The 15,512-nt window shown below is 32.9% G+C and overlaps 1 protein-coding gene across 4 annotated transcripts in view; it reads right to left on the reverse strand.

The window, feature by feature from the left end:
- Window positions 1–15,512, reverse strand: part of TBC1D32 (TBC1 domain family member 32) — a 193,854-nt gene that overhangs the window by 28,029 nt on the left and 150,313 nt on the right. For all 4 annotated transcript variants that reach the window (XM_089921967.1, XM_089921968.1, XM_022555523.2 and 1 more), the window contains 4 exons: window positions 15,074–15,143; window positions 13,069–13,184; window positions 12,108–12,262; window positions 5,786–5,926 (listed from right to left, as the gene is read on the reverse strand). In XM_089921967.1, the coding sequence (XP_089778093.1) occupies window positions 5,786–5,926; window positions 12,108–12,262; window positions 13,069–13,184; window positions 15,074–15,143 (482 nt within the window). The remainder of the gene's footprint in view (window positions 1–5,785; window positions 5,927–12,107; window positions 12,263–13,068; window positions 13,185–15,073; window positions 15,144–15,512) is intronic.

Here is a 15,512-nt window from a genome sequence, read left to right on the forward strand (position 1 = left end):
ACTAGATTGTTCTCTGTATCTGTGAGTCTGCTTTTTATTTGTTATATATGCACCTTAATGTTCATATTCAGCACTATTTATGATAGCCAAGATATGGAAGCAAAATAAGTGTCCATCAACAGATAAACTGGTTGGAAAAGATGTGGTACATATATATACAATGGAATATTATTCAGCCATAAAAAAGAATAAAATTTTGCCATTTGGGACAACATGGGATGGACCTGGAGGGTATTATGCTTAATGAAAAATTACATAATTAAAAAAAGAATGAAAGAGAAATAAAGTATATTAGAAGGTTGGAGGAAAAAGTTAACAAAAATCTAGAAAAAACATTACCAAATTAACATACAAAAGCTAATGACTTTACTAGTTATTAATAATAACCAAAGAGAAAATAGAACTGAAAAAGAGATCAAGCTAAACTAATTAGAAATATCTGTAATGAGAAATGTACTACACCTCTTTGGAAAAAGCTTTACAACTTTAGTAAAATATAACATAAAGAAAATAAATGTCAAAGCTTACCATGTTCCTAGATAGGAAAGTTGAGTACAGTGAGGATCTATAGTTTAACATAATAGCAATCTAAATTTCAAACTCAAATGCCCACTTTGAACTGGGAAAAATTACCTTAAAGTGCACATAGAGGAACCATTAGCTAGAAATAGCTAAACTAACTTTTTAAGGACAAAGTTAGGAAGGAAATGATAGGTTTACTCATACCCCACTTTAAGACACAATATAAAGTTACAATAAGTAAAATACAAGAGTAAATAAGTAAATGGCCAATATATTACAAAAGTAAATACGTAAAATATTTATTACTCAAGAATTGAAGAGATTTGTATAGTGGTAGTTACTTTTAAAGACTATTTACAAGTTAATAGGAAACACTAAGACAGGTGGGCAATTAATAAAAAGATACATCTAATTAATAAAGCTATGGAACTATAATCAACCTTATTAATGTTTAAAAAACTCCCCAAACCTCCCAAATTTTAAAAATTTAGCAATTAGTTTTTAAAAAGCCAAATACGTGGTCCTGAAGGACAGAAAGTCTCTTCATTTTTCTTAGAAGAAAAATCAAAGCAATTTGATAATATGCATCAAGAGCCTTAAAAGTGTTCATATCTTTTTGATTAAGTATTTCTATCATCTGGGACTCTGACCTAAAGATTCTAAAATTAGAAAAAAGGTTTAAGTTCTACAATATTAAACTTGAGCCTGATAACACAGTGAAGAAACAATCCACACTCCACCAATGAAGGACTAACTATGCACAGGAGAGAGACATCTGTGGCTACTGCATATGACATTTCCAATTCCAGGCCCTCAAAAAATCATTAAACCTTCCCAGTACCCCAAAAGCAGAGACAAGAATGCTAATTGTTAGATAAGATACAGTATCTCACATACCAGATACGCAGTGGTGATGAGAATTCTTGCCCTTAGTTACCCTACTTAATCCTTACAGAAGCCTTATGGAGGAGATATTATCATCGCCATTAAAAATGCAAATGGAAATCAAAAGAAAGCTGGAGTAGCAATTCTCATATCAGACAAAACAGACTTTAAAATAAAGACTATTACAAGAGACAAAGAAGGACACTATGTAATGATCAAGGGATCAATCCAAGAAGAACATAATAACAATTGTAAATATTTATGTACCCAACATAGAAGCACCTCAATACATAAGGCAAATGGTAACGGCCATAAAAGGGGAAACTGACAGTAACACAATCATAGTAGGGGACTTTAAAACCCCACTTTCACCAATGGACAGACCATCCAAAATGAAAACAAATAAGGAAACATAAGCTTTAAATGACACATTAAACAAGATGGACTTAATTGGTATTTACAGGACATTCCGCCAAAAAAACAACAGAATAAACTTTCTTCTCAAGTGCTCATGGAATATTCCCCAGGAAACATCATATCTTGGGTCACAAATCAAGCCTTGGTAAATTTAAGAAAATTGAAATCGTATCAAGTATCTATTCCGACCATGCTATGAGACTAGGTATCAATTACAGAAAAAAATTGTAACAAATACAAACACATGGAGGCTAAACAATACATACTAAATAACCAAGACGTCACTGAAGAAATCAAAAAGGAAATCTAAAAATACCTAGAAACAAATGACAATGAAAACACAAAGACCCAAAACCTATGGGATGCAGCAAAAGCAGTTCTAAGAGGGAAGTTTATAGCAACACAATCCTACCTCAAGAAACAAGAAAGATATCCAGTCAACAGCCTAACTTTACACCTAAAGCAAATAGAGAAAGAAGAACAAAAAACCCCAAAGTTAGCAGAAGGAAAGAAATCATAAAGATCAGATTAGAAATAAATGAAAAAGAAATGAAGGAAACAATAGCAAAGATCAATAAAACTAAAAGCTGGTTCTTTGAGAAGATAAACAAAATTGATAAACCATTAGCCAGATGCATCAAGAAAAAAAGGGAGAAGACTCAAATCAATAGAATTAGAAATGAAAAAGGAGAAGTAACAACTGACACTGCAGAAATACAAAGAATCATGATACATCACTAAAAGTAACTATATGAAAATAAAATGGACAACCTGGAAGAAACGGACAAATTCTTAGAAGAGCACAATCTTCCGAGACTGAAACAGGAAGAAATAGAAAATATAAACAGACCAATCACAAGCACTGAAATTGAAACTGTGATTAAAAATCTTCCAACAAACAAAAGCCCACCACCAGATAGCTTCACAGGTGAATTCTATCAAACATTTAGAGAAGAGCTAACACCTATCCTTCTCAAACTCTTCCAAAACACAGCAGAGGGAGGAACACTCCCAAACTCATTCTGCGAGGCCACCATCACCCTGATACCAAAACCAGACAAAGATGTCACAAAGAAAGAAAACTACAGGCCAATATCACTGATGAACAAACATGCAAAAATCCTCAACAACATTCTAGCAAACATAATCCAACAGCACATTAAAAGGATCATACACCTTGATCAAGTGGGGTTAATCCCACAGATGCAAGGATTCTTCAGTATATGCAAATCAATCAATGTGATACACCATATTAACAAACTGAAGGAGAAAAACCATAGGATAATCTCAAAAGACACAGAAAAAGCTTTTGACAAAATTCAACACCCATTTATGATAAAAACCCTCCAGAAAGTAGGCATAGAGGCAACCTACCTCAACATAATAAAGACCATATATGAAAAACCCATAGCCAACACTGTTCTCAATGGTGAAAAACTGAAACCATTTCCACTAAGATCAGGAACAAGACAAGGTTGCCCACTCTCACCACTATTACTCAACATAGTTTTGGAAGTTCTAGCCACAGCCATCAGAGAAGAAAAAGAAATAAAAGGAATCCAGATCAGAGAAGAAGAAGTAAAACTGTCACTGTCTGCAGATGACACTGATACTATACACAGAGAATCCTAAAGATGTTACCAGAAAACTACTAGAGCTAATCAATGAATTTGGTAAAGTAGCAGGATACGAAATTAATGCACAGAACACTCTTGCATTCCTAAACACTGATGAAGAAAAATTTGAAAGGGAAATTAAGGAAACACTCCCATTTACCACTGCAAAAAAAAGAATAAAATACCTAGGAATAAACCTACCTAAGGAGACAAAAGACCTGTATGCACAAAAGTATAAGACACTGATGAAAGAAATTAAAGATGAGACAAACAGATGGAGAGATATATCACGTTCTTATATTGGAAGAATCAACATTGTGAAAATGACTATACTTACCCAAAGAAATCTACAGATTCAATGTAATCCCTATCAAACTACCAATGGCATTTTCCACAGAACTAGAACAAAAAATTTCACAATATGTATGGAATACACAAAAGACCCCGAATACCCAAATCAATCTTGAAAAAGAAAAACAGATCTGGAGGAATCAGGTTCCCAGTCTTCAGACTATACTACAAAGCTACAGTAATCAAGACAGTATGGTACTGGCACAGAAACAGAAAGATAGATCAGTGTTACAGGATAGAAAGCCCAGGGATAAACCCACGCACAGTATGGACACCTTATCTTTGATAAAGGAGGCAAGAATATACAGTGGAGAAAAGACAGCCTCTTCAATAAGTGGTGCTGGGAAAACTGGACAACTACATGTAAAAGAATGAAATTAGAACACTCCCTAGCACCATACACAAAAATAAACTCAAAATGGATTAAAGACCTCAATGTAAGGCCAGACACTCTAAAACTCTCAGAGGAAAACATAGGCAGAATACTCTATGACATAAATCACAGCAAGATCCTTTTTGACCCACCTCCTAGAGAAAGGGAAATAAAAAGAAAGATAAAGAAATGGGACCTAATGAAGCTTAAAAGCCTTTGCACAGCAAAGGAAACCATAAACAAGACGAAAAGACAAGCCTCAGAATGGGAGAAAATATTTGCAAATGAAGCAACTGACAAAGGATTAATCTCCAAAATATACAAGCAGTTCGTGCAGCTCAATATCAAAAAAACAAACAACCCAATCCAAAAATGGGCAGAAGACCTACATAGACATTTCTCCAAAGAAGATATACAGATTGCCAACAAGCACATTAAAGGATGCTCAACATCACTAATCATTAGAGAAATGCAAATCAAAACTACAATGAGGTATCACCTCACACCACTCAGAATGGCCATCATCAAAGAGTCTACAAACAATAAATGCTGGACAGGGTGTGGAGAAAAGGGAACCCTCTTGCACTGTTGGTGGCAATGTAAATTGATACAGCCACTATGGAGAACAGTATGGAGGTTCCTTCAAAAACTAAAAATAGAACTACCATACGACCTAGCAATCCCACTACTGGGCATATACCTGGAGAAAACCATAATTCAAAAAGAGTCATGTACCACAATGTTCATTGCAGCATTATCTATACAGCCAGGAAATGGAGGCAACCTAAGTGTCCATCGACAGATGAATGGATAAAGAAGATGTGATACATATATACAACGGAATATTACTAAGCCATAAAATGAAACGAAATTGAGTTATTTGTAGTGAGGTGGATGGACCTAGAGTCTGTCATACAGAGTGAAGTAAGTCAGAAAGAGAAAATACCGTATGCTAACACATATATGTGGAATTAAAAAAAAAAAACGTTCTGAAGAACCTAGGGGCAGGGCAGGAATAAAGATGCAGGCGTAGAGAAAGGACTTGAGGACTTGGGGAGGGGGAAGGGTTAGCTGGGACGGAGGGAGAGAGTGGCATGGATATATATACACTACCAAATGTAAAACAGATAGCTAGTGGGAAGCAGCAACATAGCACAGGGAGATCAACTCGGTGCTTTGTGACCATCTAGAGGGGTGGGATAGGGTGGGTGAGAGGGAAGCGCAAAGGGAGGGGATATGGAGATATATGTATATGTATAGCTCATTCACTTTGTTATATAGCAGAAACTAACACACCATTGTAAAGCAATTATACTCCAATAAAGATGTTGAAAAAAAAAAAGCTACATGTCATAGACTTTCAGAATGTCTATGTCTTGAATAGCTGAAACAGAACTCAACATCCGTGAATGCCAGGGATCTACAATAAAGCAAACCTATATGTTATAAAAGACCTAGGGGAAAAAAGCCAGTTTAAAGATTTAAACACATAGAGATGTATGACTACTTACAAAAATGACGTGATTAATTTCAATGTATTTCCTATATTTGATGAGAATGTAATTTTCTTTAAATACACTGAGATCTTGGAGTTGAAGAAATACTATTTCCTATGGATTACCTGTGATGGTGCGAAACCAGACATGTGAAAAGCTGAAAATACAAGTGGCACCTCTGCTTTCAGTAGCATTTCAATATAGTGAGTGCTGCAAAAATATACTGGATGAATGCCAGATTCTATAGTGTCAATAGGTAGGTACCTCTGCATAAAAGAGAAAAATCGAGAATTAATGAATATGCAGCTAATTTAAAACCAATCAAATTCATCTAAATGTTTTGCTCTAAATTGCTACTTCAAAATTACCATGGTGGCATAACAAGATACTGCAAATTTTATGTAAGTTAAAAAGTTAGAACATTAAACACTATAGAAAGATTAAAACTCAATAAAGGCAGTATGATATACCTTCCTTCCAAGATAAAGGAATAAAATTAACACTTTGTAATTGTGACAAATTGAATCCCTTATGGAATAATGGAGATGGATGTTGCATGAAAGAATAAATACATGGATGAGTACATGAGTAATAAATGCTTTACATTCTAAAACTAAGTATATTTCAATATGCTTATATATCCTTGGATTTAGTCAATGACTCTAAAACATCAAAAAGGTTTATTTAGTCTGTCAGCTCTTGGTATTTGCCTAATCTGCTTTTTCTAAGTTAATGTTAAGTAACCCAAATATAAGCTCTAGTTACTAATAAGTGAAATTGGGAAATCCATAAGAAATTTGTATCTAAAACTGTGATGCATTTCCATCAAAGTACTCAGGCTATCTATTTATAAATATATAAAATTTATTTCATATATTTTTATATTTATTTATATGTCTATGTATATATTTTATATATGTATAGATACATATACACATATATTTACAAACTTGCATTGCATTTTTCAGCCATTTCTTCATAAAGTCGGTTATTTTTTCAATTTAGTTCTTGGGTACAATTTATCATGAATGCTCAATGTTTTAATGAGTGTTACTTTAAACCCAACATCTAACCACAATAAATTTTTTAAACAAAGAATAAACCTGAAGATGTAATTTTGTGTCAAGAAAAATTATTAGACTAACAATTATATCCTACAGACTTATAATAAACATTGATAGTCAAATTAGATCTGACTTCTAGAGAGCCCTTTTAATGTTTTTACCTTTACTGGGCAACTCAAACTTTTTCAATAAAAGAAAGTTAATACTTTAAAATCAAAAATCAAACTCATATATGACAATTACATAAGAGTTAAAATAAGGAGTATTTTTTCAAACTTTATACTGCTAAACCATTTTTAAGGATTTAGGTTTGAGTAATATATGAAAATTTCTGAAATCAGTGAGTTGATTTATCAGTAGTTTTTGTGTTTTATCATTATGATAAATGGTTTACCATTTCCCATTGTAGAAATATATATTTGTGGGAACATATAGGTACAAATATATATTTTATGATAGGTTCTTAGGGAGGTATCTCATAGTACACAAAAAAATATTATATACTGACGACTGAAGACATACATAGCATATTAAATGAACATCTTGTAGTCAACTTCAGATGGATGTGCAGACAAAGAAAATTACTTTTATTAAGTAGTTAAGAATAATAATATGAACTGAATGAGAATTAGTACCCTTTGATTTATCTTCTTTGTTGAATACACAGTGTGTCTCACTAATTACTATTTTTAGAGTAGAATTAATGAATCTAATAAATATATGTAAAAGCAAAATAAATCAACTTATACATATGTAATACTTTAATTTTCAATGCAAACTTAGCTAATAATTTTCTGAATATATATATATATAATAGTGTAAGAATTGTATATATTGGAAATATTTCTTACACAGTGTTCTCTAATTTGCATTAAAAACAACATATTTAGAATAGGTTTGTATAGAGATGGAGATAATAGACTAATTAATTTCCTTCTCAAAGAAAATAAAACATTATTATGTAATGGATTCCCAAAGATAAGGCAAGAATTCTTCTACTCTTATGAATTATACTCTGTTGGAAGAAATTATGTCATAAATTTTGGTAACCAACACAGCTCCCAGTGCCAAGCCCTGCATAGAGTAGCTACTCAACAAATTGACTGAATGACAACAACATACTAATGATTGCACACTGTAATCACAGGAAACTTTCTTATAATAATAAAAGTTTTGTTAGTTGGCCTATTTTTATTTCATAACTCTAATTTACAGGAAATGGTATTCATAAAACCAAATCAATAATGACAGCTCTGAGTCACATGAATATAACAAGGAATCTTCTGAATCATCAAATTATAAATTATGTTTGTTATACTTTTAGTGTTTTGATATATTTTGGTTAGTCATAACTCTTGGAAAGGATGGTAACGCTTAATAAAAGGTAACTCTAAATAAAATTCAGAATATAGGATTAAGCAGACCACATATAGGATCACAGCGTTTAATAGATCACCTAAGTAACATATACACTAGGCCAGTATCATGCAAAAAATTATCAGTACCAAAATGTTCATGTTATGCCACTTCTTAGAGTATTTGGCTTTAATGATTAAAAATGAAAGATATGTGCTTAAAGAAATGAAACACAGTAAGCAGTCTTAGTTTTTTTCTTCCACTAGAGGTAGTTCTGATGAGTCATTTTATTCCTGACACTAAGAAAAATCTATGGAAATTAAATAGAAAGACCCTATTAGAAAAGACAAACTCTCCAAACCAATCCAAACTGATCCAATCCAATCCAGTCCAGTCCTCCACTCTAGAGTTCTGTGGGCAGAGAACAGGCCGTGTTTCATTGGCAGTGCTGCAGTGACTCTGTGCAGCATGTGCATCATGCACATCGTGCAGAGGGGTGAACAGAAAACTCTGGAGATATCTTTTTAAACTTTGATTCTATAATTCTAAAAAACAAATCTTTCTCCTCTCAGGGAAAAAAAAAACACATAGGAAAATGGAATCTTCAAATATGATTAAGATTTAAAGTTGCACGTAAGAAAGGGAAGGGGTTTTGACACCTGTCCTCTTTCCAAGCAAGTGACTCGTTACATGACTTACCATTGCTAATGCCCTGCAAATGGATTACAAATATGCCACGACATAATGGTTGTAAAATTTAAATCAAATGAATATTTCAATGCTATTAGAATTTTTAACTCCAAACTTCCCGCGTTAGGTAGTTATTACTTTATTTTATGAAGAGGAAGATATAGATATTCGCACACACTCTTATTTTATCTATATAAATAATATAATATATATAAAGTAAGTGTCCCATGATACCTTCCTGTTGAACTACAGTACTTCATTCAAATGCCACTTCAGCCTGGTTTATCATCAATGCAGTTTTGGTTTTATGTGCATTAAAATACTTCAGTTTTTATTTCAATTTAATTTGTTCTATTTCATATGTTTCTACTAACAGAGAAGGCATATATAACTGTAACTTTTATTATAATTATTGTTTGAGATTAGGTATTCCTCCATGGAAATAACTGATTTCTTTATTTTTCTTAATCTATATTTATTAACAGCTTTGATGTTAACAATTAGTCAAACTGATTCTTGATGAAATTCCATAAAAAATGATTATTTTATCATTCAGGAAGGATTTTCTTAAGGACAAATAAAATTGGAAGATAATTTAATTAAATCAATACATTAAAGAGTTCTTCTGGTCTAAACAGCTTAAGGACACATTTTTCAAATTATTTTTATCTCACAATAACAGTAATAGTTTATAAAATTTTGAGAACTTCAAATTAATATTTCATTATGTCCTATACTGTTTATCCTAGGCCAAATTTTTAAATCTTTTTGATGCAATTTGCTTACAACACTTTTACGAATGTAGAGGAGCTCTCTTTTTTTTTTTTTGCGGTACACGGCCCTCTCACTGTTGGGGCCTCTCCCGCTGCGGAGCACAGGCTCCGGACGCGCAGGCTCAGCGGCCATGGCTCACGGGCCCAGCCGCTCCGCGGCATGTGGGATCTTCCCGGACCGGGGCACGAACCCGTGTCCCCTGCACCGGCAGGCGGACTGTCAACCACTGCACCACCAGGGAAGCCCGAGGAGCTCTCTTAAATACATTTCCTAAAGTAATAAAAAAGCCTACTGTCCTTTACAAATTTCTATTTAAATATTAATTCATATATTCAGCACATTTACTGAATAATTATGATGGGACATAGTTTGGGACATGTCAGCGAACAAAACCCTGCCCTCAGAGAGCTTATGTTTAAGTGTATAAATAATAAACAAATACATAAATTAAGAAGCATAGTGGGAATTGATGTAGGCTATGGAACAAAAGGAAAAAAATAGAACAGGGTAATGAGGTAGGGGAATGGGGGACTGGGGGAACAGGTTGAAGCTTTTTTGAGGTTGATTACAAAAATGTGGTATTGTGCTAAAGATGGTGGACAAGTCTGTGCTATTAATGGCTAAAGCTAAAGTGTCTTTAACATGTCTTGTGGCAACTGCAGATTTGCTTATGTTGTCAACCTGCATAGAAAGTGTCAGTGTAACGTCTGAGACCAATGGAACAAACATAATAGAAAAGGACCACTTTTTAAGTAATATATTAAAGTCTATTACTGCATGCACTAACAAGGAAAGTGGCATAGCAAAAACACCAATCCAAAAGATTACTAAATCAAAAACATTTAAACTATGGAGTACTATGGACTATATGGACATTATTTACTGCACTTAGCTAACAGTTCTAGATAGAATCCTTGAAGAGGAATGTTTAGCAGAATGTTTTTGTTTTACAAAGAAACAGTAAGACAAACTACTGGTAATAAAATAAATAAAATATTCAACTTGGTATATTTGCACTTGAAAAGGAAAAAAAATGATACTACAGAAGGCACTGCATGAGCCTTTACTGATGATACAGATGCACCAACAGAAAGGTGTCAAGGTTTTACATCAAGAGCTCATTCTAAAACCCCTGAGTAATAAGTCACTCCATTCCATTCACGGATCTATGTTCCATATTAAATTGATGCTATCAAAATGGCAAATCTGATAAATTCAAAGCTGCTAGAGTCCTGCCTGATTTCAGTTTTATAGGAAGAAATGCTAGTGGAGCACATCACTCTTGTTGTGTTAAAAATAAAATAATGTGTGAGAAAACTAGGTTTATAGTGTCAAAGCAGAAATGCAACTTTACAAAATTATGGTTAAAAACAGTTCATTGGTGATGTCTGACTGTGTCACACTCTGAACACTAAAGTAGAATACTTAAGACTAGTGGCATGTAGGTATCATTTTAAAATACTTGACATGAAAATGTGTGATAGACTTAAAATCCATACTTATTATCAAAAGAATGTTCAACATTACATTTGTAAATGAAAGAGTGAAAGACCTTTAAGATATTTTAAATCTTCATGTACAATTTAAAGAATTGTTCAAACTCTGGTTAACAGAAGGAAAACAGTTCCATTGATTGGAGAAAAGCTAGTACATAGCTTTTTGCCTTTTGCTTCCTGCTATTCACGTGAGCAAATTTCTCATTATGGTGAAGTATTATTCAGGAATTACATACAGCTATTTCAAGCATAAAATCATAAAATTTCAATATTTAATGTATGCCTTGGCGCTTTCTTTTCTTTATCACAAATACATATTGCAAAAGCATGTCATAAATGCTTTCATTTAACTTGACATTGATACTCTCTAGCCCCCTTAACAACTTATCCTTGGGTACTGTGTAATTCTGTTGTCCAAGGATAACATGTCATGAAAAAGGTTTGGGAAGCATTAGCATGGCTTATTTTAATGGATAGTTTCCCCAAGCTGGAGGTCTTAAAGGCAATAAGTACATTAGTAAAACAAAATACAGAGACTTTAATAGAGGGATGCACTTACCTTTAAACTTGGATCTCATGGAACTAGTAAAATCTTTAAAAATACACTATACTACCTTAATCAAAACTCATCATAGATTTCCAAAATGTATATAGAGTTAGTGTGCTTTTCCTCTATACAATATGGATACAATTCCAACTTATTATTTTCTCATACTATAATTTAACCTGAGATTCTTTCTAACAGAGCAAGAATAAAAATATCCATTCAATAGTTTTCTTTTTATATATGGAATTTTATAATTTACTAAATGACAAGTTTAAAATTTAATGATGCACCTATTATCACTAATCTTTCATTCAGTTACCATCAGGTAAGACAGCAAGTATTCGAGAAAATGCCAAATCTATATCTTCAAAAGGAATCACTCAAAATTGCATTCAGATAGAAAACGAATATTGAGTACATAGCGCACTCTACAAATAAAATAATAAGATCCCAATGAATTTAAATAGGATTTTCCTTAAAATTTAAAATGCTCCTTTAAAAATAGACTAAAAAGTCTTACAGAAATATGTAGTCTTGGCAACCAAAGGAAAGCAGAAGTCAGAAGCCTGGAGAACTGCTGAAGAAATCGGAATGTTTTGTCTTTGTCCCCCAACATTATTATGAACAAAGAAGATACAAACCAGTCATGGCCAGTGTAACTCCCCTGCAAGCAGACTGAAAAGCACAGTTAAGGAACTTTTATAATAGTTTATCTTAACATGGTGAGATATAAGAACTCCATAAATATTCATTTCCAGAATCTCAGGAAGGAGATATTAAGGATAGTTAGTCCTTTTGTCTTCAACCAATTTATAAGCTATTGATATAAAATCAAACTTTATTAATAAATCACTTGCACAGTGACTATTTTAATGTAACATGTGCGCTGACATGCCCAGTGGAGGCCAACAGCACCAGCAACTGGAGGAAAAACTATCTGTTCCGTGGAAACACACTGTTCAAGTCACTAACACAATAGTACCATCCTTTCTCTAGTTTACGTTATCTGCCAAATTATTAGCATAATCAAGTATAAAAAAAAATCCACACATGTTGAGAATTCAGTAATGTAAAAGATCTGTACACACTTTTTTCTTAAAGTCAAACCCTATTTCTGAAAGATAACCAATTCAAATAAAATAAATGCATGTTTTATTCTTATTCTAGATTTACTAAATCTAGAGTATTATTCTGATTTACTAAACCTATTTTTAAAACTTCCTTATATATAACTGAAAATACATTCTAATAACTTTACTTATTCATTTAAGGTTCAACTAATAAAATTTAATAATTACTACTCAGTCTAATGAAGTACATATTTAAAATATAGAATAAAATACCATAAAGGTATATCATAACAAATCACTAATATAGGTTAAAGTATTCTTTTCCTATTAATGTATTAAAGTACCCCATCAAAGAATTCTGAAAAACATATGAAGAGAGTTCAAGTACTGTCAATTATTCGAAAAGGATATGAAGAGAAGATTTTACAGAAGCTTGCTGCTGTTTCAGGAATCTCTCACAATGCTTTAAAACCAAGGTAAGATCATTTTCTGCACCATCTCTTAACAGGTTGAGGAACTTGCCATACCTGTAAAAGCCCAGAAAACATAATGAAAAAATGTCAGGCCCTGCATTGTAAATTCATTTTTTAACATTCATCAAAGTGTAGTTCTCTTGAGATCTCATGGTTTTAAGTTTTCAAATTTCTACTTTTAGCATAACTAGTTATACAGAGCACTTATGAAAGAATAACACTCAATATATGTACCTGATAATTATGATCTATTGGAATTAGCAGTATTCATCTGGTAAATACAACAACTTTAAAGGAAAATGAAATGGTAGTGAAAGAACAAAACATGGATACTATAGATGAGTAGTAGAATACAAGCATTTTTTCCTGAATTTAATCTAAAACATGGAATGTTCATAGGCTAGGTTGACATAATGTTAAGTTTAGAGTTCATACAGCCCAATGGTTCTATATGAGGGTGGCACCTCCCCCAGGGGCTAGTTTGGAAATTTACGGGAGTGCTTTTGATTGTCATAGTGACTGGGGGACTACAGATAGTTGCTGAGTAAGGGCCAGGAGGTTAGACATGGGACAGTCAGTCCTGCACAGTAACAACTTGTAAATGTCCTGCCTGTCATTTGCAGAGATGAAAAATCTGTTTATAATTATCTGAAATTAATTCTGTTTCATATAAAATCATAAAATATTAGTCATATATTTTATTATACACTGAATGAAACCATGTGTAACTTAGGGAAAGATAGTTCTTTTGCTTTGCTTGAAGCTTTACTAAGACTTGTTCACCATTTTGCAAAGTCACTTTGCCAGTGGCAACCCTCTTGTAATATTTGATGCACCAAAATAAAATCAGTCTATTCGTAGCTGCCACAGCTAAAATGATTCTAAATGGGTGCCAGCTATTGTCTCACTACTGGCACTGCAGTAGTATACAAATGTTTCATTATAAATCACTTTGGTTATCTCTTAACAGTAAGACATTATGTTGAATTAAAAAAATATGTGACTAGACTGCTCATATTATCTATGGTTTCCATTTCCATATGGAATGGAATGGAAATAGGTCATTACAATATACAATGAATGGAAATAGGTCATTACAATATAAAAGGCAGGTACAGGGTCACAAAACATAATCAATGGGTTATATTAGTTATATCAATGGCTTCAGTAGTTGTGGCACACGGGCTCTAGAGTGCAGGCTCAGTAGTTGTGGCACATGGGCTTAGTTGCTCCGCGGCATGTGGGATCTTCCCGGACCAGGGCTTGAACCCGTGTCCTCTGAATTGGCAGGCGGATTCTTAACCACTGTGCCACCAGGGAAGCCCCAAACAGTCTTTTTTAAAAGCTTTCACATGCATCTTTTTTACACTTGCTTCTGAAGATGACCCAATGAAGTAGACAGAATGGGACTATCAAGATTCCCATGTAATAATCAAGAAAAAGAGGAGTTCAAGGACTCAGACCTTAACTCTCAGTCTGTTCCGCTTGTCCATTTCTTTTGAAAATTATAATTTCAGTACAAAAAATTCAAACTACTATAATTGGTTTATTCATTTTAACTTCTGCATCTACATTAAGGTACTTTTGTACTCATAACTATATCCTGACAGTAAAAACTAAACATATTTTAGAAAATGGTATGATTGTGCTACCAATGTGCTGATTTTTAAAATGTTATTTTTGGAAAAAATCTGACAGTCATAGAGACTCAAATACGTTGTAGTTAGCCTATGAAGTAGTAATGAACTGTAACTGATTTACCTGCAAGGGTAATTCAATCATATGCCAATATCCTCAAAACAAAGTTATTATTTTCTGAATGACAAACTCTGCATTTAAAGCATACAAAATAGTTGATTGTTAAATTAAATACTATTAAGCACACATCAGCTAGACAAAACAAATTCTAGAAATGCACAGGGAGATGTTTCCCTATAATATACCTGACAGTCATTTTAACGCCAAGCTGTTGCACAGATGAAAGACATTCATTCTTCACATTTGCATCAGTAGCTATAAACAACAGAACACTGGGTTATAAACATTATAAAACTCTGCATAATAATCACATTTTAATTGAAAATTGATGAAAGCAATATTTTTACATATTTTAATGTAAATTTTGAAAACACACTGATGAATCCTGTTCTTTTAAGAGCTGTCAGTTACATTTTTCAAAGGAATTAACAGGAAGCTTTTTACAAAATAACTTTTCTCTTAAAAAAAGCATTTAAAAGTACATTAAGTACAAAACAAATAATCATAGTTTTAAAGCAATCTACTTTTACTTGGTTTTCAGGACACAAAAGCTGTTAACACAAAAATGGTCTAGAATACTGTACTTTCATCAAGCAATGCATATATAAGATTTTGAATTACAAA

Source organism: Delphinapterus leucas, chromosome 12 (assembly GCF_059928025.1).
Source record: "Delphinapterus leucas isolate spDelLeu-1000000601 "Yukka" chromosome 12, BTC_Dleu_Yukka2, whole genome shotgun sequence".
Taxonomy (NCBI): Eukaryota; Metazoa; Chordata; class Mammalia; order Artiodactyla; family Monodontidae; genus Delphinapterus; species Delphinapterus leucas.